We start from the raw sequence: 19,554 nt of genomic DNA, 5'->3' as shown, positions 1-19,554 counted from the left end.
TATACATAAAGGTACCTACTTAGTATCACATTATAATTTTAAAATCTTTTCAAAACTGTTGGCTCTGTCTACACCGTAAGGGATCAAACGTGATCATATGTACATACATACAAAATATTTATTAATCTCTCTCACGTATGTCGCCTTTGCAGTGAAACAAATCATATTACCTAACTAATAGTGTAACAGTGAATAGCAATATTTAACAGTTAAGGTCGTGGTATCCCAATCGGGATCCAATTCCAAGAAGTAACATTTTTTGTCTCTTTTTTTTTCACTTACATATTATGCGAAACTTTTGTGAATCCAATTCTGACTATGTATATGTTAAATAACTCGTGTTTTTTGGGTAGTCAGGTTGTTTAAGAATAAATTATTGAGACGTGACGCACGAATACATAACTAACAATCATCACATAAAGAACTAGCTGTGCCTGCGACTTCGTCCGCGTGGTTTTTTTTTCACAATTTCCATTATTTCTTAGCTCCTTATAGTTGCAGCGTGAAGTTATACAGCCTAAAGTATTTCTCAATAAATGGTATATTCAACGCGAAAAGAATTTTTTAATTCGAACCAGTAGTTTCTGAGATTAGCGCGTTCAAACAAACAAACAAACTCTTGAGCTTTATAATATTAGTATAGATGACTTGTCCAGCGCAGTCTACGTAGGTTGCGCTAGTACCTACATCGTTTTTGTACAAAGTGTATAATAAGTGTTTTAAGAAGGATGCCTTATAGCTCGGCAATAAGGTTCTCTATTGAAATAATTAAACCTTTATGGTTTTGATTTCAATTACGAACCCCCTGGCCATTGTATTGTGATAAGTAACAACACTTGCGGGATAGACAGAGCCAACTTAATGATAGAATGACATTCAAATAGTGCTAGCCCATCGCCTAGAAGAAGAATCCCAAGTATATAAGCCTATCCCTTATTCGCTTTTTACGACATCCATGGGATAAAGATGGAGTGGTCCTATTCACTTTTATAAATGACATTACCTTCTGAACCTGCAAATCGATGGATATAGACAAAAAGACTGCTGAAAAATATATTTTTTTAAATAATCAGATCCTTGTATGATCCACGGTTTCTTGCATTATTAATTAGGATATTCGTTTTATGTGTTGAATTGGTGATTATTGAAATAATGAATTGGTAAGATATAATAATGACTCACCAATATCCAGAATAGCTGGGAACATACAACAATTGAGTAGGTACTCTATTTTTGTCACATTTCTTTTTATGTGCAATAAAGAGTTTACAAACAAACAAACAAACAATTGAGATTAATCATGTGAATTGATAGGAACTTTTAAAACTAAAGTTATGTATACTAATGCTATAAAGCTGAAGAGTTTGTTTGTTTGAACGCGCTAATCTCAGGAACTACTGGTTCTCATTGAAAAATTATTTTTGTGTTGAATGGACAATTTATCAAGTTTATATATTATCTATATTACATTACGCTGCAACTATCAGGAGCGAAGAAATAATGGAAAATGTGAAAAGAACGGGGAAAATTATTCACCCTTGAGGGCTTCAATAATGCCCAAAATAACTATTCCACGCGGACGGAGTCGCGGGCACAGCTAGTATTTTATAAAGACTTAAGCCAAAATAGTATGTGTGTGTTACATATTTAGACAAAATCCGACCTCCCTCTCTACGTCACAAAACAGCTGACGGAAGCCCCAACCCACATCGTAGTTCTAACTACCCGCATTAAAAGATTTTACTACGCCTCCATTGTCAGCCTCCAATGCAGCACCTGTCCTTAATGTATTTATACTTAGTTCGGGCACGAACAGGTCCCAGGACAAAAAAAAATTCGCAGCAACCCCATTTCTTACGGAAGGTCTTGACAATTATTTTTATTTAAAAAACCACAATCGATTTTCAACCTAAATTTGTCCTATTTAAGTTGATATTTCCATAAAAATTTTCGTGACGAAGACTTTATAACATTTTTTGCTTAGAGGCGAACAAAAGCTTTTTTTGGCTGACGCGAGGCCGATATTTCACGAGCATGCATGACTACTTCGATCGACAGGTAAAATGTATTCTTATGGTACTCATTATAGGAAAAAAAAGTTATATTTTTTGCCTTGACGCGAGACGAGAGCAATTTGGCAGCGGTCCTGCCAATTCGATTGTTACAGAATGGTTTGCCACTTCTAAAAAGTGACATACAGATTTGTGAGATAGAATATTTTGGTTGTGGGTTTTGCCACGATTCAGATTTTTTTTCTTGCTAAGTTGATGATATAGATGGATTACTTTTGTATTAGAAATTATTGAGTTCTCTGTGTTGAAATTTTCATACAGCGTTTTGTTGCCTCTCTAACGAACAAATATTATTCGTGATTTTTACAATATTGGTAATTTTAAACTGCGTCAGAGTGCTAACTGGAAGTGTAACGTAACCAGGGTTAATGCTAGAAGGAAGAAGAAGAAATGAGAATTCCTAAAAACTCCCGTACTCAAAATTGCTACATGTCATACTTATTATACGAGTACTTATATTTGGGATTCCACGTTTAGGCGATGGGCTAGCAACTTGTCACTATTTGAATCTCAATTCTATCATTAAACCAAACAGCTGAGCGTGGCTTATCAGTCTTTTCAAGACTGTTGGCTCTGTCTACCCCGCAAGGGATATAGACGTGATTATATGTTATGTAATATTATTAGTAAGAATTGGATACCAACCGATCAGTTATTCAACCGCACTGTGCAAAGTAAAATAGTATTATTGTTGAAGATCATCTTTGCCATCTCGGTCAGATAGTCAACATTGTGTATTTGAAGTCTAAAACAATTAAATTAAAAAATCGGTATAAAAGTGATATTTTTGGCGAAATTATTATACAACATTACTATTTATCGCCTAAATAAACAGTGTTTACAAGTTCTTAAAGTGAAGCATAGCTACAAATACGAAATAACATCGATAAATATTTGCTTTGGGCGAAGTGAATAAAAGAGCGTGAGGGTAATCTTATTGACACCACACAGCGGCCGGCAGAGCATCCGCACGGTTACGCAGTCCGCGCAGGACTGATAATCCTATAGCAAGCGCCAGCGGTACGTCACCGTGAGTAGTAGCGAGTGCGCTTCATAGATTATCAACGCAGAGGGTGCGTTCGCCTATTTTGTCTCTGTGAGGACATTTACTTGAAATTACTGGATATAATTTTTATTGTTAAAATGAAGTGTGCTGGTTGCATGAAGTCTAGTAAAGATACAAATACAGTTAAATGTTCGTCGACCTCTTGTGAAAAAAGTTTCTGCTCTTTGTGCATAAACGTATCCAACCTCACAGCGGAACGGAAAAAGGTATGGAAATGCCCTGAATGTTGTGCCTTAAGCAAGAAGGGAGGTGATAATAGTCAAACACCTGTCCGGATTGGCAGCGAGAATGTTACTACACGTAAGAAAACAGATTCAACTGGGAACGAATTAAATCAGCTAACTGAACAGCTTCGCATTCTTACTCACGAGTTTTCTTCTGTCAAGACAAATTTGGAGGATCTCACACGTTCGGTGACATATAACAATGAGAGATTGGACGAGATTATGACAAAAATTGTTGCTACTGGCGAGAGGATAAAATATCTGGAGAAACGGGATGCAGAAGTGGACGTGCTAAGGGCCACTGTTACCAGCCTTCAAAAAGAACTGAATGCCCAAGAACAATTTAATCTCAGAAATGAAATAGAAATAGTAGGTGTAGATGAAAATAAAAATGAAAATCTTCATCACATTGTTATTGTGGCGGCCAGGAAGGTGGGAGTGGAACTGCTGGAAAATGATATTGATTGGGTATCACGGGTAGGACCTCGGCGGCCTCCTATAACTACAGCCCTACCCGAGGACAGACTGATTGCCCCACGTCCAGTTGTGGTGAGGCTCCTTCGTCGTTTCAAGCGCGACCAATTTTTGAAGGCCTCGAAATCGCGTAAACATACTACTGGTGCTGATTTGGAATTCTCGGGCAGTACGAAAAGAGTTTTCTTTAACGAACGGCTTACAAGAGAAAACAGAACATTATTTCGCGAAACACGACTCAGGGCAAAACAGCATGGTTATGCCTACTGCTGGTGCAGCCAGGGCGCTATTTACATCAGGCAGCGGGAGGGGCAGGGAGCTGTCCGTATCTCTTCCGACCGGGACCTGGATCGTGTTCTACCAATTTCTCCTTCAGCGGCTGCCGGAACCCCATAGCCATTTACATTCTATAATCTACATACAACGTTTTTGGTGCAGGATTTTTATTACACTCTGTCATGCATATTTTTGCTCGTTGTCACGTAAAGTATTTTCTATCGTAATTTTACTAATTTGGCTGTATGATTATCTGTTTTGTCTAGCGTATCTACATGTGATCGTACTCTTATCTTTAGTTCTAAGTCACCAAATTCTATCAATATTAATATGTTTACAAGGATTCATTGTTTTGGAATTCGTACTTGGGTATATGGATAACTGGATTAAAGAAAAATATGGTTAAAAGGCCTGGTTGATGAAGAAATATTGAGTGGATTAGATTCGATTATAATTAAATGTGAACTTTTTTCTGACGAAGTCGATTGTAGGGAATCTTTTAAACCCAATCATGATTTTAAACTTCTGTGTTTCAATGTTAGAGGTATTGGCAAAAATTCCGATGCATTTCATGTAGCGCTTCAGCGCCTAAATGTGACATTTGATATTCTGGTTCTAACTGAATGTCAACTCTCTAATGCAACATTAATTCCTCATATCTCTGGGTATAACAATTATAGAACGGAAAAATATCATAATAAAAATAGTGGTGTCGTAGTTTACGTCAGAGATGTATGGAGTGCTTTGGTATGTGAACCATCCATAACAGAATGTGATTCTCTGAGCATTCATATCCCAAACGTCATTGATATACTTGCCATTTATCGCTCCCCTTCTTTCCGTCAATTAGAAAACTTCTTAACTTCACTCGAAAGTTATATCGACGGTAAAAATGTTCCATTTTTGATTGCGGGAGATATTAATGTTAACGTTTTAATTAAGTTTTAGTACACCGAAAAGTACAGAGTATTTGTTTTTCATGGCAGAACATGGTTTTCTTCCAGCAATCACGAAACCAACTAGGGGTAGCCGATGTATTGATCACATATACGTTAAAAATATAGACAACTATGAAAGTGCTTTGGGTATCGTTTGGAAGTGTGTCATAACGGACCACAATATAGCTATGATTGGCATGAACTTACAAAAACAAATACCTGCCAGACAAAGTCGTCTTAAAGTAAAACGCGACTATGAAGCGATAAGACAAGAACTAAAAGAAACTGATTGGTCCTGTGTAACTGATGTAACTGATGTTGATATTGCTAACGACGTGTTTATGAAACGTCTAACCGAGATATTCCAGAAACATTCAAAAGAAGTAAAAATCAGTAGAACTAAGTACAATCTCAAACCGTGGATAACGCCTGGTCTCATGCGTTGCATGAGACATCGCGACCGACTGCATTTACGCTCTAAAAGTGACCCGGAAAATGTTATTTTGAAAATCACATATACACGTTATCAAAATTTCTTTGTAGATCTTTTAAGAAAGGTTAAAACTGAATATGAAAATAAAAAGATAAAGGAAAATAAAAACAATCCTAAAGGATTATGGCGTACTATTAGGGACATATGCAGTCTAACGCACCCAAACAAAGAGCCCACAGAGTTACTAAAACAACCGGGTTGTTTAAATATTCAGCAATCTCTGGATAAAATAAATGCACATTTCTCTTCGATAGGCCAACAATTAGCTAACAAAATTCTTTCGAATATGAACAAGACTGAAGCCGAACTTGCCGCAAATGTAAAATTAAAAAATTCTCCGTTAAATTCTTTTTTCTTAAGTCCGACAGATTGTGACGAAGTTGATCGCATTATAATCAATTTGAAAAATTATAAGGCCCCCGGTGTCGATGGCTTTGGCAATTATCTGGTTAAATATATCAAAAATGAAATTGTGTGTCCCCTTGTCCATATATACAACCTAAGCCTCCAAAGCGGCATTTTCCCAAGTGCTTGGAAAGTTGCTTGTGTATCTCCTATTTACAAAAATGGAGCAAGGGAGTTACTGGACAACTACAGACCTATATCACTTTTAATAACCTTCTCAAAATTATTAGAAAAACTAGTAAATAGGCGTTTACTTAACTTTATAGATATACATAATTTGTTATCTGACAAGCAATTTGGGTTTCGGAAAGGCAAAAATACAGAAGATGCTGTTGCATTATTGACAAATACTGTAGCATCACACCTTGATAAAGATCAAAAGTGTATAGGGATGTTTTTGGATTTGACCAAGGCCTTCGATACCGTTTCTGTTCATATTCTGCTTAGGAAACTTGAGTCAATGGGTATCCGTGGCACTACATTGGCATGGTTTAAAAGTTATTTGATGGATCGGAGACAGTGTGTTAGGATTGGTCAAAACACTAGTGGCATTATGCCCATTAATTTTGGAGTGCCGCAAGGCAGTATACTTGGACCAACATTGTTCCTCTTATACATCAATGATATTTTTGAAATAAACATCCCAAATTCTGACGTATTGTGTTATGCAGATGATACTGCACTTATATTTTATGGTTCGACATGGTCGGAAGTTCGTTTTACTGCCGAAAATGGCATGGCATTAATATCTCAGTGGCTCCAAGGAAACTTACTGACTTTAAACACCAAAAAAACCATGTACTTGTGCTTTCATAAAACTGCTACATCGGCACCCAGAGCGGCAGGAGTGAAAATACAAATTCATAACCCATCATGCAGTGCAAATATATGTCAGTGTGATACGCTTACTCACACTAAAGTCCTGAAATATCTGGGTGTCCACATTGATGAGAAACTTTCATATAAAAATCAGATCGAAGCTCTTTCGGCTAGAATAAGGAAAGTGGTTAGTGTGATGCGAAAATTAAGAAATGTTGCTGATATCGACACCTTAAAGACAATATACTATGCGCTCTGTCAGTCTATTATTGTGTATTGTATCTCATGTTGGGGAAGTGCTGCTAAAACTTTCCTTGTTCGAGCAGAAAGGGCTCAACGCGCTGTCCTGAAGACAATGCTTTTCAAGCCTTACAGATACCCGACATCAACACTTTACAAAGAGGCTAGAGTCCTTAACGTGCGTCAACTCTTTATATTAAATACTTCATTACTAATGCACAAAGCAGTTTTAATATCAAGCAATTATGATTTTTTGTTAACTCGTAGAGTTTTTCGTGTTCCTACTCCTGTGGTCAACACTAAATTTGCAAAAAGATTGGGAAATTACATTGGAATACATATTTATAATCATATAGTTAAGTTGTGTGACATTAAGACCAGAACTGCATTTCAGGCTCGCAAAGTTATTTTTAAATGGTTAACAACATTATCGTACGAAGAAACAGAGAAAATAGTTGTTCTTTAAGATAACAAATGTTTTTATTATAAAAAGCACCGAATAATGTAACTTATATTTGACTGAGAATTCTGGTGTAAATAATTTCTTTAATACTTGGTTGTTTCTGGTCTCCTCGATACAGGCTTGCCTAGTGAGGAAACCAATGTTAGGTTATTTTTGCTAAGAAATGTCTGCAATACATGTACTTAATTAATGTAAATAGCTATAAGAAATGTTTATACTGTGTTATGTACTTGCAGGTAATAAATAATTTTCATTTTCATTCATTTTCATTTTCAAGAAACTAAAGTTGAAATTGTCATTTTAATCGCTTGGGTGGCCGCGGAAGACCCCCATTTCAGTTATCCCTTAATTTCCGCCCCCCGGGACCCCAAACAAGTGGGACTTTTTCAGAATCCTCTTCTTTGTCCCCTGGCTTTATTGCTCCTTTTTAGGGTTCCCTAACTAAAAGGCAACACTTTAGATTAAAAACCACTCCATATCTTCCTGCTGGATGTCGTAAAAGGCGACTAAGGCGTAGCCTTATAAACTTGGGTTTCCTGTTGTAGGCGATAAACTGAAGATTTCTCTTGTAGACGGTGAGCTAGCAACCTGTCACTATTTGAATCTCAATTCCATCATGAAGCCATACAGCTGAACATGGCCTTTCAGTCTTTTCGAGACTTTTGACTCTGTCTACCCTGTAAGGGATGCAGACGTGACTATATGTACAGAAAAGGTGGCTAGAATAATCACATTGAGAGTCACAATCATTCACGAAAACTGAATTATCTTGTTACTATGCGTCCCGAAAGATAAACAAGCGAAGTAAACACTAGATTTGTCTGACTCGGGATGGGTGGGCGAGGTGACCTGGGGGTTAGGACATCCCAAATTTATTTTGAGCACTAACAATGCATGAATGGAATGTGTTTATCAAATTCTATGTTGGCAAGATACAGTGTTCTAGGTGTACATACTTATAATCACGTCTTTATCACGGGGTAGACAGGGCCAACAGTCTCGAAAAGACTCGAAGGCTACGTTCAGCTTTATGTCTTAGAGTTGCGATGGGATACATACATATAGTCACGTCTATATCCGTTGCGGGGTAGACAGAGCCAAGAATTGTGAAAAAAAAACTATAGAATTGAGATTCATTTGTAGCCCATGACGTACAAGAGAAATCCCAAATTTATAAGCTACCCATGTGAAATATATGAAGTGATTCTATCATTAACCCTAACAGCTGAATGTGGCCTTTCAGTCTTTTAAGATTGCTGGCTCTGTCTACCTCGCAAGGGATATAGACGTAACTATACCTATGTATGTATGTATTCTATCATAAACTGCCGGAAACCACACGGCATGGGATTGTGATTCAAATAAGTGGCGCAAATTTTGCCATTGCCTTGAAAAGAATCTCAAGTTTATTAGCTTTTCCCTTAATTGACTTCTACAAACTGCATGGCAAGAGGAGCAGCTGACGCGCACTATGTTTTTACTTCGCTGTCCGACCAGCATGAACAGTATTGCGATTTATCTAATACTAGCGACCCGCCCCGGCTTCGCACGGGTGCAAAATTCGGAAAAAATTATACATAAATACCTTCCTCTTGAATCACTCTACCTACCTGTTACAAAAATCCGTTGCGTAATTTTAAAGATTTAAGCATACAGACAAACAGACTAAAATAGCGACTTTGTTTTATACTATGTAGTGATTTTAACTGCTTATAAAAAAAAACTAAATATTGTGACGATGAGCGAGAGACAATAAAATGTATAGCCGTCTCGCCGGGGCTAGCAAGGCACGCGCGTCGACGTTTTTATCGCGCAATAAACTATCCCTGTTCCGTTTCACGTCGTAATAAAAAGCGAAACAGCGATAGTTTGCCGCTCGATAAAAAACGGCGTCGGCTCGCCATGGCACGCCGCGGGTCGCCGAACGCGCCGGGCGCGAACGCACGGAGCGGCAACACGCGCGGCATATCCCGTCATCGCTTCGTCTCGCTCAGTGTAGCTCGGACGTCGCTTGGCGTCGCCGCGTCGCTCGCATAGCTGTCAACTGTACGTGAGTACCTACTTACCTTTTATTTTCATTCTAACATTGCATTATTAGATTTAATTTACCACTCTCTTTGGGCAAAAGTATGTTTGAAACACGATACGAGTAAGCCGGTAGTAATCAAACACGGTTCGGTAGTTCGCAAAAGTTTTATGAATGTTGATGAAGTATGCTAGAATCGTGGAAAGAAGTAGTCTCTGCCTATGCCTTAGGGACGTAATTTGGTGTATACGTATGTATCAAACCCCGTAGTAAAAGAAAAATCTTATAATTTTGCTGTCTATGCGTGGTCTAGCGGATGAATGTGAGGGTTACCAGACTTTGCAAAATACTTACATACATACATACATACATATGATCACGTCTTTATCCCTTACGGGGAAGACAGAGCCAACAGTCTTGAAAAGTACTGATAGGCCACGTTCAGCTGTTTGGCTTAATGATAGAATTGAGATTCAAATAGTGACGGGTTGCTAGCCCATCGCCTAAAAGAAGAATCCCAAGTTTATAAGCCTATCCCTTAGTCGCCTTTTACGACATCCATGGGAACGAGATGGAGTGGTCCTATTCTTTTTTTTAATGGTGCCGGGAACCACACGGCACTTTGCAAAATGTGTTATGATATTTTGATGTGCGTGTGTGTCATTACGAAGGTAGCTTTATTGGTTAAGTTACCGTGTTTAAACATATCTAATTCATATCATCTTAAAAAAATTAAGGTGTTAAGTACCTATTTCATGCACTAGGATTTTGATTTTCAAAGTGTTATTTTGTTTCTCCAGTTTATTTGATTGTTTGGGTCAAATTTAGTAATTAGAATTTTACCCCCTTTCTGATAATTGGTATATTGATTCGATTTTTGGTACACACTCGTAGTTATGGTGATATTTCAATAAAGAACATTTTTAAGATTGTATATATACAAGAATTATCTCGATATGGGTATCAAATGAAAGGGCTTGTTAAGTAGAATAGAGCTCACTATGAAATAAAATCCAAGATGACCGCCGCCATGAAATAACGGGTTAAATATTTGGTCGCAAGTACCTTGATATGGGTATCAAATGAAAGGATTAAATTAGTAGAATAGAACTAACAATGAAAAAAAAAACTTAAAGAATCTTAAAATTAAATTAAGTTTCACGTGCTTATCTTAATTCAAATTATTAGATTTCCTAAAACATATCATCTTCCATAGATGTACTAAGGAAGGGAACTAAGGACGTCCGTTATCATATCAAAATCTATTATTTCCTAACCCGACGAGGTGCAAAACTAATTATCCACACTAATCAAACAAAGAGAAAAGTTTTATATTTTCATTTGCAACGAACCTTTCAAAATCAATGTAGTTTCTTTATAATATAATAATATAATATAAGTTTATTGCTCACCATAATCAATTACAGTTAAGTTAAATAGAACAGTATAAAAAACTTAATTTTAAGACAATTGGTACAATAACAATTTTTATTCTTATTTAGGTGTTAGGCTAATAAAACAGTACCTTCTATAAAATTCTTTAATACCTTTTAAGAATTGGACAATGTCCAGCCGGCCGTATCGGGAGAAGTTGATCAACGAGGTGAAGAAGTGCCCCGTGCTGTACGACACCCGGGACGAGAACCACCGGGACATCAACGCCAGGGACCGCTGCTGGCAGGAGATCTCCACCAAACTCGGGGTACACTGTGAGTACTGTACATATTATCACGTCTATATAACTTGCGGGGTGGGTAGGGACAACCGTCTTGAAAATACTGGAAGGTTCAGCTGTTCGGCTCAATGAAAAGTGACAAGTTGCCAACCCATCGCCTAAAAGAAGGATCCCTAGTTCATAAGCTTATACGAATAAATAAATAGGTAATACGGGACAAGTTGCACTGATTCAGTTATTCTCGAAGTAAATTCGAGACTTGTGTTACAAGATACTAACTTAACGATACTATTATTTTACAATAAATACTTATACGAGTACTACCTTTTGCCCGCGCAAATTTATTTTAGATTATAAGGATACGCCATCAAATTTCACCCATTTTTTAATCCCGTATCGTGCTGGACTGTATACGAGTATAGATAAACATCCAACACCCAGGCCAATCAGATAAAGTTCTTCCTTTAAAATGCAAAAAGAAAAAAAAAAAGATAAATGTTTCTATCGTTCATTTAACACAGGCGAAATCCTCAAGCGGGAATGGAAGATCCTCCGGGATTCGATGCGACAGGCATTGAAAAGGTCACGAAACACAAACGCGGCCACGTCGGCGAGGGCGCTGGGGAAAAAGTGGCGGTTCCAAAGTCAGATGGCCTTCCTTCTGCCCTACATGACCAGGAGGTCAGTTTTCAAATACACATAATCACGTCTATATCCCTTGCAGTAGGCAGAACTGACCGTCTTGAACAGACTGATAAACCACGTTCAGCTGTTTGGCTTAATGATAGAATTCAGATTCAGAGTGGCGGGTTGCTAGCCCGTCGCCTAAAAGAAGAATCCCAAGCCTGTCCCTTAGTCGCCTTTTACGATATCCATGGGAACGAGATGGAGTGGTCCTATTCTTTGTTTATTGACAAAAGAATCTTTTCAAGCAGCATATTAATGGTGTAAACTTGTAAAGTCATACGGATCAAACGTTAGAATAGATGTTCTTCAAGGCTCAATCTTAGGACCATTGCTTTGCTTGATATATGTCAGTGACCTTTATATGATATATGTCAGTGCCTTTTATGGTGGAAAAACATTCTGGCATAGTGCTGCTTAAAATAAATTTAAAAAAATTCTAGCAGAAACCCTAAAAATTGTATTATAGGTACAAATCTAAAAAAAAATTGGGTACACTCTTACTTAACATCAATTTTATTTAAATTTGACATTCCATTTCAGATTTTCCTATTCTAATTTCCATTATATCATAACAATGTATTCCAAAATCCAAAATTACACATTTCTAATTTTGTATTTGAGTTGAAGAGACGTTAAACAAAATGCTATTTTACACTTTCCTGTCGTGGGTCTGCTGGAAGAAATTTCGCTAGAAATAAGTAGTGCCCTTGTACTGAATTTCTCTTTATTTTAAGTTTTATTCTTATTTTTCTTGATGTACATAAATATATAAATAAAAAAAATGCTGCAGTACAGTTTGTACACTTTAAGTTACTTATTGGACGTCAACTATAATAAATTAAGATGTCTAATCTCATCATTTTGTAACAATTATAACAATTTAATATTACATAAAAGCTTGTCGACAGAATACTAACTAGGTGAATAATTTACACAGTTATCAACAAAATGTTTTTAGTGGTAGCAACCTGTCACTTTTTGAATCCTAAATCTATCGTTAACCTATACAGCTGAAAGGCCACTTTCAGTCCTTGCTAGACTGATGGCTCTCTCTCTACCCCGTAAGGGATTAAGACGTGTTTATCTGTATGTACGGTACGTATAATAATTTAATCGTCCTCAATTTCTTTTTTAATCTCAATTTCCACAAGAACTGTTCTTTGCATGTCGTTATTGTCCTCTGGACTACAGTAAGTTGAATCTCTTGATACATCTAAAGGCTCAGTCTTAATTGTTTTAACTAAATTTAAAGGTGATAATGGAGCATCTGTTGTGTCACCCTTCGCAGCATCCCATTGTTTTCTTCTATGTTCTTCATCTTCTTCTTCCGATTTATTCTGCTTCTGTTCACTTTCTATACTTCTTAGCTTCTTTTTAGCTTTTATTTTTCTTTTCTTTTTACCGGATTCACCATACAGAAAGCTATCACCACTTTCAGGTGTCATCTCTTTTTCTTCTTTAGAAACTCCTTTTCTTTTACAATTCACTAGATTTTTGTATATGTTTTTTTTAGTTTGCGTTGCTTTGTCCGCCTTGGTGCTAGTGACCTCCACAGGCTCATTCAATATAGGTAGGGTAGGGATGTTCTTGGTGGGGATCGCGTTGGGTCTCAGCAATGGTTTCCTGATCATCATGTACTCTTCGAAGTGGATGTGGCACACGAAGTGGCATTCTGGTTTCAAATGTGGCTTTTGTAGAAGATCCGGTCTCCCAATCATGTGTAGCCAATTCTCGCGGCTGAAACAAAGTTGAGACGTGTTTTGTAACAGATACACAAAGAATGTAGCGTTCGCTATCTACTCCTCCTACATATTTTTTAAAACCAACTTAGCACTTGCGTATTTGGTCCAACAGAATCCTGAAGGTATTTTTGGACCATTGGGAGACCCCGTAGTTAGGCGATGGCTGCGGCTTCTCACCGCAGAGAAATAACATTTTTTATATTTTCACTTTGAAAACCTATTTATTTTTCGTAAGTTAATATTGTTACTATCAATATAATGTATGCGAATTGTCAAAAATAAAACATATGAAATTGAAAATTTCAGTAATAATAATAAGTACTTATACTTATTAGTAAAAATATTTATTATGCTAGTGACTTTTGCTTTCATACCGATTTACAACACCACCACATACAAAGACATACAACTTTTAAGCTTCTGCTGCGCCAACCATGAAAACACAATAAAAAAACTCATAAATCCTGTTGCGTGATAATTGGACGCTCTTCCCGCGGGGCAACAGCTGATAATCGCGAGCGAGATAGCAATAACTTTGTCAAGGGATTAATGCCAAGTGTGAGGGAGACAGAGGCACCGGCTCGATACGCCAGCAGACTGGGAGATTTAGTTCGGCACTATGTTTACAAAGTATTTTCGACACGCGAATACAAAATCGTATAAAATTGAATGAATATTTTTAGTACCTAGATAATATTATTTTTGACTAGGTATTCATAAATCACACACAATCCAATTACTATTGAGGAACCCTACGAACTTAAAAATCGTCAAAACATACCCTATAAATTACTCAAAATCAGACCAAGTGTTCGAAGCTTTTCGCGTTAAAAGTTAATTTGTAGATGGTAATCATGCTTTTGACTTTTGCCCGAAACACTGCTCACGTGGTAATTTTGAAAGGTCTATTTTTAATCATACACAACACATACACACGCACAAATCACATACTATTCTTGTGATCTGTTGACTATGGGATCTGTCTACCCCTCACGTTCAGCTTAATGATAGAAGTGACCTGAATGTGAGCGGATATTCAGTCAACTGTATACAAACATTACTCTAGCCTCAAATACGAAACTATTTAATTTACACTTCTTTATCCTTACGAGGTTAACAGAGCCGCACGACAATTCTCACGCCATTTTGAATTCTCATTCCAAGATCGCTTCCCTAACGCCATCTATTGGAACACTCACCGTTTCGCGTCTGTTGGCAACTTGAAGAACGATATCTCCTTCATTGTCTTCTGATTCTTGCACCCTTCCACCGCGCAGTACGCTCCCGAGGTCATTATGATGGAGAAAAAAGTTTGTAATATTCCACATCACACACAAGCAGCGCGGGCAAAGCTTGCTCGCAGACTAACGGCGTTTCCCCTGGGAACCCGGTTTCGAACGATCTCGCATCTCACTCGTTCACGTGAGAGAGACAGAGAGCTCCTGTTGAGCAGATGCAACTTTTACTCCGGATAGAATAATACCTCTGTTGATTTTTTTTTTCTATTAAATGCCTCCGTTATCAAAAGGGGCGGGCCAGGAACTGCTACGTAGTTGAAATCACCTTTTGTGTTATTAGTAATTTGGGGTTTGGTAAACGGTTTATGACTTTGTTTCCTTTTCATTACACACACATACATACCTATAATCAGGTGTTAGTCCCTTGTGGGTTGATTTATTTAAGTAACAAAGACTCGTAATGATTATATACCTACTCTGACAGTACAAAATTTAGTTTTAAAAAATAAAATTAATTATAGCGGTCATGCCTGTACTACGTAATGACCTATTACATACATACATATGGTTACGTCTATATCTCTTGCGGGGTAGACAGAGCCAACAGTTTTGAAAAGACTGAATAGCCACGTTCAGCTATTTGGCTTAATGGTAGAATTAAGACTTCCCTTTACACCATAAACCAAAAAAACACCTTACTTCGAAGTTAATGGGAGTACAACAAACTATATGTCTGTTACTATAAATATATGTGAGGAAAGCCGCGTGCAAAACGCTAGTATGCGAATTCTTCCTGTGACCAGGCACTCGTAAACTCGTAATATTTCTCCATTTGACTGTTAAATTACCAAGCGAGGCTGTTCATGAAGGTGCGTTTCCACTCAAAGATATACGATAATTCTGTAGTGTTGTAATATTAAATTTCTATAACATTATTCTCGAAGTTAATTTTAACTTAAAGCTCCATTTAGAGGTATATTTATGTACACAAAAAAGAAAAAATATGAATTGGCTAAGTAAACTTTTCTAACCTATCGCTTTAAAATATTTTTTAATAATAAAGAAAAAGCCTTCTTTTTACTAGTCCCATATTTTTATTTTGTGATTTAGAAAGTTTGAAATTAATTATAAGATAATAATTTGCGCCGCCGTCCGCGTGTCGTCATATAACGAGAAATTTTTGTTAATGCGTTTTCCTACGAAACAGTATTTTTTAAATAATTTGTAAGTTGATGAGTATTTAACGGAGATAAAACACATATCTCAATAACCTGCTATTGGACGCTACAGAACTAAGAAAAAATTGTTGTAGATAAGAAAAAGTTAGCCAATTCAGAGGTCCTATCGGGTAATGTAAGGTTCTTCCGGAAATCACACAACCGCAAGTTCAGTCTGTCAAATTTCGAGCTATAGTATCATTAGCGCTAACATAGCGCTAGCATCAGTGGAGTGCAGCCCTGCCGCGGCAAATGTGCCTGTCATTTCGGCGTGATCCTTCAGCCGCCTGTTTCATCAGCATTTTTTGGTGAATTAACTTTTATGTCCCTATTTGGTTTGGTAGTTCCTCGCCGGAGCGAGACGAAATAAGCGCCTTATTTATTTTAACTTTCGTTGAAAAAAGAAAAGGACCATTCCATCTCTTTCCCACGTATGTCGTAAAAGGCGACTAAGGGATTAGCTAGCAATCTGTCAGTATTTGAATCACAATTCTATCACTGCACCGGGCAGGTGGGCGTGACCTTTCAGTCTTTTGATGACTATTGGCTCTGTCTGCCCCGCAGGGGATATAGACTTGATTATGTGTTATGTTTATGATATGTTATGTAAAAAAGTCTTTCGGTATTTAATAAACCTTTTCAAATAAATTTAACTATAACTTGTAAAATAAATTGTGATCGCAAATGACAGTTATTGGAAGACCAAGTTGACCGGGCTGGGTTAGTGATGACATCAAGTTTCATAGATAGGGGTTGTTGGCCCATCACCTTATACAATAATTCCAATTTTAATAAGCCTTTAAGCGAAGTGCTAGCAACCTGCCACTATCCTAATCTCAATTTAGTCTTCAAGCCATCAAGTTATACGTGGTTTCGAGTGTTTGAAGTGACTTTTGAACAACATACATACATAAAATCACGCCTCTTTCCCGGAGGGGTAGGCAGAGACTACCTCTTTCCACTTGCCACGATCTCTGCATACTTCCTTCGCTTCATTCATAACTCAACTTTTTTTCAACTTCATTCATAACTTTTTTGAACAACATATGTCCAAAAATATTTTAAATCTATATGTTTCTTTCAGAAATCAAAGACAATTGCAAGACGTTAAAATGGATGAGTCTGCCGAGCCGGAGCAATCGGAACAGGAACAGGAGGCGGACGCGTGGGACCACGAGAACGTGGGTGATGATGATTCGATGGACCTGTTCTTCGCCAGTATCTGCCAGAGCGCCAAGCGGCTGCCTCGCCATCTACAGAACCAGGTCAGTATTCCATCACCACCCATGGTTTCCCACCTTTAGGTTATAGGAGCCGAATCATAGGAGAAGTGCACTGCTTTCAAGTTTACTTTAGAAATCTTTTTAATGTCCTTAATAAAGTGCCGTGTGGTTCCCGGCACCAATACAAAAAAGAATAGGACCACTCCATCTCTTTCCCATGGATGTCGTAAAAGGCGACTAAGGGATAGACTTACAAACATGGGATTCTTTTTTAGGCGATGGGCTAGCAACCTGTCACTATTTGACTCTTAATTTTATCATTAAGCCAAATAGCTGAAAATGGCCATTCAGTCTTTTCAAAACTGTTGGCTCTGTCTACCCCGCAAGGGATATAGACGTGACCATATGTATGTATGTATGTATGTTTTTGTTTCCAGGTCAAGAGGCAAGTTATGGACGTGGTCCTCAGAATAGAAGACGAATACAACGCGGAGGATTCCAAAGCCGAGTTGAACAAAAATTATACTCAGGCGTCGATGTAGTACTTAATAAGAATTATTTATCTGTACTAATATCATAAAGCTGAAGAGTTTGTTTGTTTGTTTGAACGCGCTAATTTCAGGAACTACTGGTTCGATATAAAAAATATTTTTGTGTTGAAAAATAACTATTCCACGCTGACAAAGTCGCGGGTACAGCTAGTATAATATATTAAGTACATAGAAACGTGGTTTTTAATTAGGTTATAAAATTTTAATTCATGACAATCACGTCTTTTTGTCCCTTACGAGGACTGAAAGACCAAGTTCAGCTACATAGCTCAATGAAAGGATTTAGATTGAAATAGTTCACCAGCTCCTCGCCTATATGAAGAGTCTCAACTGAACCTTTTTTATGAATGATTGAAATAAATCAAATGTTTTCGGTAGATCTTTATTTTTATTCCAAAGTTCACATTACCCACGATCGCTAAAACAGAAGAAAAAACTATGTTATATATAAAATTCTCGTGTCACAATGTTCGTTCCCGTACTCCTCCGAAACGGCTTGACCGATTCTCATGAAATTTTATAAGCATATTGAGTAGGTCTGAGAATCGGCCAACATCTATTTTTCAAACCCCTTAGTGATAAGGGTTGTCCACCCTGAACATTTTTATTAACTAGAAATTAATTCAAAATTATTTACCTTAAGTATATAAAATCCTACTACTATTATAAAGGCGAAAGTTTGTATGGATGTTTGTTACTCTTTCACGCAAAAACTACTGAACCGATTACCATGAAATTTGGTATGTAGGTAGCTGAAGACCCAGAATAACACATAGGCTACTTTTTATCCCAGAGTTCCCGCGGGATTGATAGGGTTTCCATGCGGACGAAGTCGCGGGCGGCCTCTAGTATTATATATATGGCAAAACAACGTTTGTCGGAACAGCTAGTAATCCATAAAATATTAAAACGCAAGGCGACTGACTGATGTATCAACACATAACCCGAACTAATGAACCGATCGAGCTGAAATTTGACATGTAGATAGTTGCTGTGATGTAAGCATCCGCTAAGAAAGGATTTTGGGAAATTCCCGCGGGAAAGGGAGATATGGAATTTCGGGAAACTCTGTCTTAGTGCACCCTTAAACCACGTAAGGAACATACATGCCTTTCACCTTCCCAGCCCTTTTTTAGGCTGTGGGTACTTAGGTACATTGTTACTTACTGCGAAAAGAGAAATATAAAGATTAGACCACTTTTCCCAAATTTCAAGGATTTTTTGCTTATACGGGCGGCAGATGTAGTCTAATTTATTACCGTGCTTACACAAAATCACGCCTCTTTCCCGAAGGGGTAGGCAGTGACTACATCTTTCCAATTGCCACGAACTTGCATTCTTTCGCTTCATTCACATTCATAGCCCTTGCAAGTTCGTCGGTTAAGGTTGATCTTGACCTGACCTTACCATTAAATAAATAAATATATACGGGACAAATAACACAGATTGAGTTAGCCTCGAAGTAAGTTCGAGACTTGTGTTACGAGATACTAACTCAACGGTACTATATTTTATAATAAATACTTATATAGATAAACATTGCCGTGCCGTGTGGTTCCCGGCAACAATAGAAAAAGAATAGGACCACTCCATCGCGCTGCCATGGATGTCGTAAAAGGCGACTGAGGGGTAGACTTATAAACTTGGGATTCTTCTTTTAGGCGATGGGCTAGCAACCTGTCACTATTTGAATCTCAATTCTATCTTAAAGCCAAATAGCTGAAC

At 37.5% G+C, this 19,554-nt stretch overlaps 2 protein-coding genes across 4 annotated transcripts; one reads left to right on the top strand and one right to left on the bottom strand.

Annotated features, from left to right (window-relative positions):
- The first annotated feature begins 9,391 nt into the window (after positions 1-9,391).
- LOC106139613 (transcription factor Adf-1) lies at positions 9,392-18,206 on the top strand. Of its 2 annotated transcripts, none has more exons than XM_013341092.2 (5): positions 9,392-9,516; positions 11,052-11,205; positions 11,693-11,852; positions 17,140-17,320; positions 17,716-18,206. In XM_013341092.2, the coding sequence occupies exons 2-5, from the start codon at positions 11,061-11,063 to the stop codon at positions 17,818-17,820; spliced, it is 591 nt and encodes a 196-aa protein (XP_013196546.1). In that variant the 5' UTR covers positions 9,392-9,516; positions 11,052-11,060; the 3' UTR covers positions 17,821-18,206. The 2 variants fall into 2 exon arrangements, with proteins under 2 accessions (XP_013196546.1, XP_013196545.1); XM_013341091.2 differs by having other exon boundaries at positions 9,392-9,520.
- On the bottom strand, positions 12,354-14,952 carry LOC106139611 (uncharacterized). 2 transcript variants are annotated; one of them, XM_013341090.2, is made up of 2 exons: positions 14,800-14,952; positions 12,354-13,595 (listed from the first exon to the last, which is right to left on the bottom strand). In XM_013341090.2, exons 1-2 carry the CDS (start codon positions 14,892-14,894, stop codon positions 12,968-12,970), a joined length of 723 nt encoding a protein of 240 aa, XP_013196544.1. In that variant the 5' UTR covers positions 14,895-14,952; the 3' UTR covers positions 12,354-12,967. The 2 variants fall into 2 exon arrangements, with proteins under 2 accessions (XP_013196544.1, XP_060804925.1); XM_060948942.1 differs by lacking the exon at positions 14,800-14,952 and adding an exon at positions 14,382-14,487.
- Positions 18,207-19,554: the final 1,348 nt, after the last annotated feature.

The sequence above is a fragment of the Amyelois transitella genome, chromosome 17, assembly GCF_032362555.1.
Source record: "Amyelois transitella isolate CPQ chromosome 17, ilAmyTran1.1, whole genome shotgun sequence".
Taxonomy (NCBI): domain Eukaryota; kingdom Metazoa; phylum Arthropoda; class Insecta; order Lepidoptera; family Pyralidae; genus Amyelois; species Amyelois transitella.
Note: the sequence above shows the minus strand (reverse complement) of the source record. Positions and strands in the feature narration are given on the sequence as shown.

Coding starts and splice junctions, on each gene's coding strand:
- LOC106139613 (XM_013341092.2), top strand. CDS start 11,061: ATGTCCAGCCGGCCGTATCGGGAGAAGTTGATCAACGAGGTGAAGAAG. Junction 11,853..17,139: donor CTGCCCTACATGACCAGGAG/GTCAGTTTTCAA, acceptor TGTTTCTTTCAG/AAATCAAAGACAATTGCAAG. Junction 17,321..17,715: donor CTCGCCATCTACAGAACCAG/GTCAGTATTCCA, acceptor TTTTGTTTCCAG/GTCAAGAGGCAAGTTATGGA.
- LOC106139611 (XM_013341090.2), bottom strand. CDS start 14,894: ATGACCTCGGGAGCGTACTGCGCGGTGGAAGGGTGCAAGAATCAGAAG. Junction 13,596..14,799: donor TTGCCAACAGACGCGAAACG/GTGAGTGTTCCA, acceptor ACTTTGTTTCAG/CCGCGAGAATTGGCTACACA.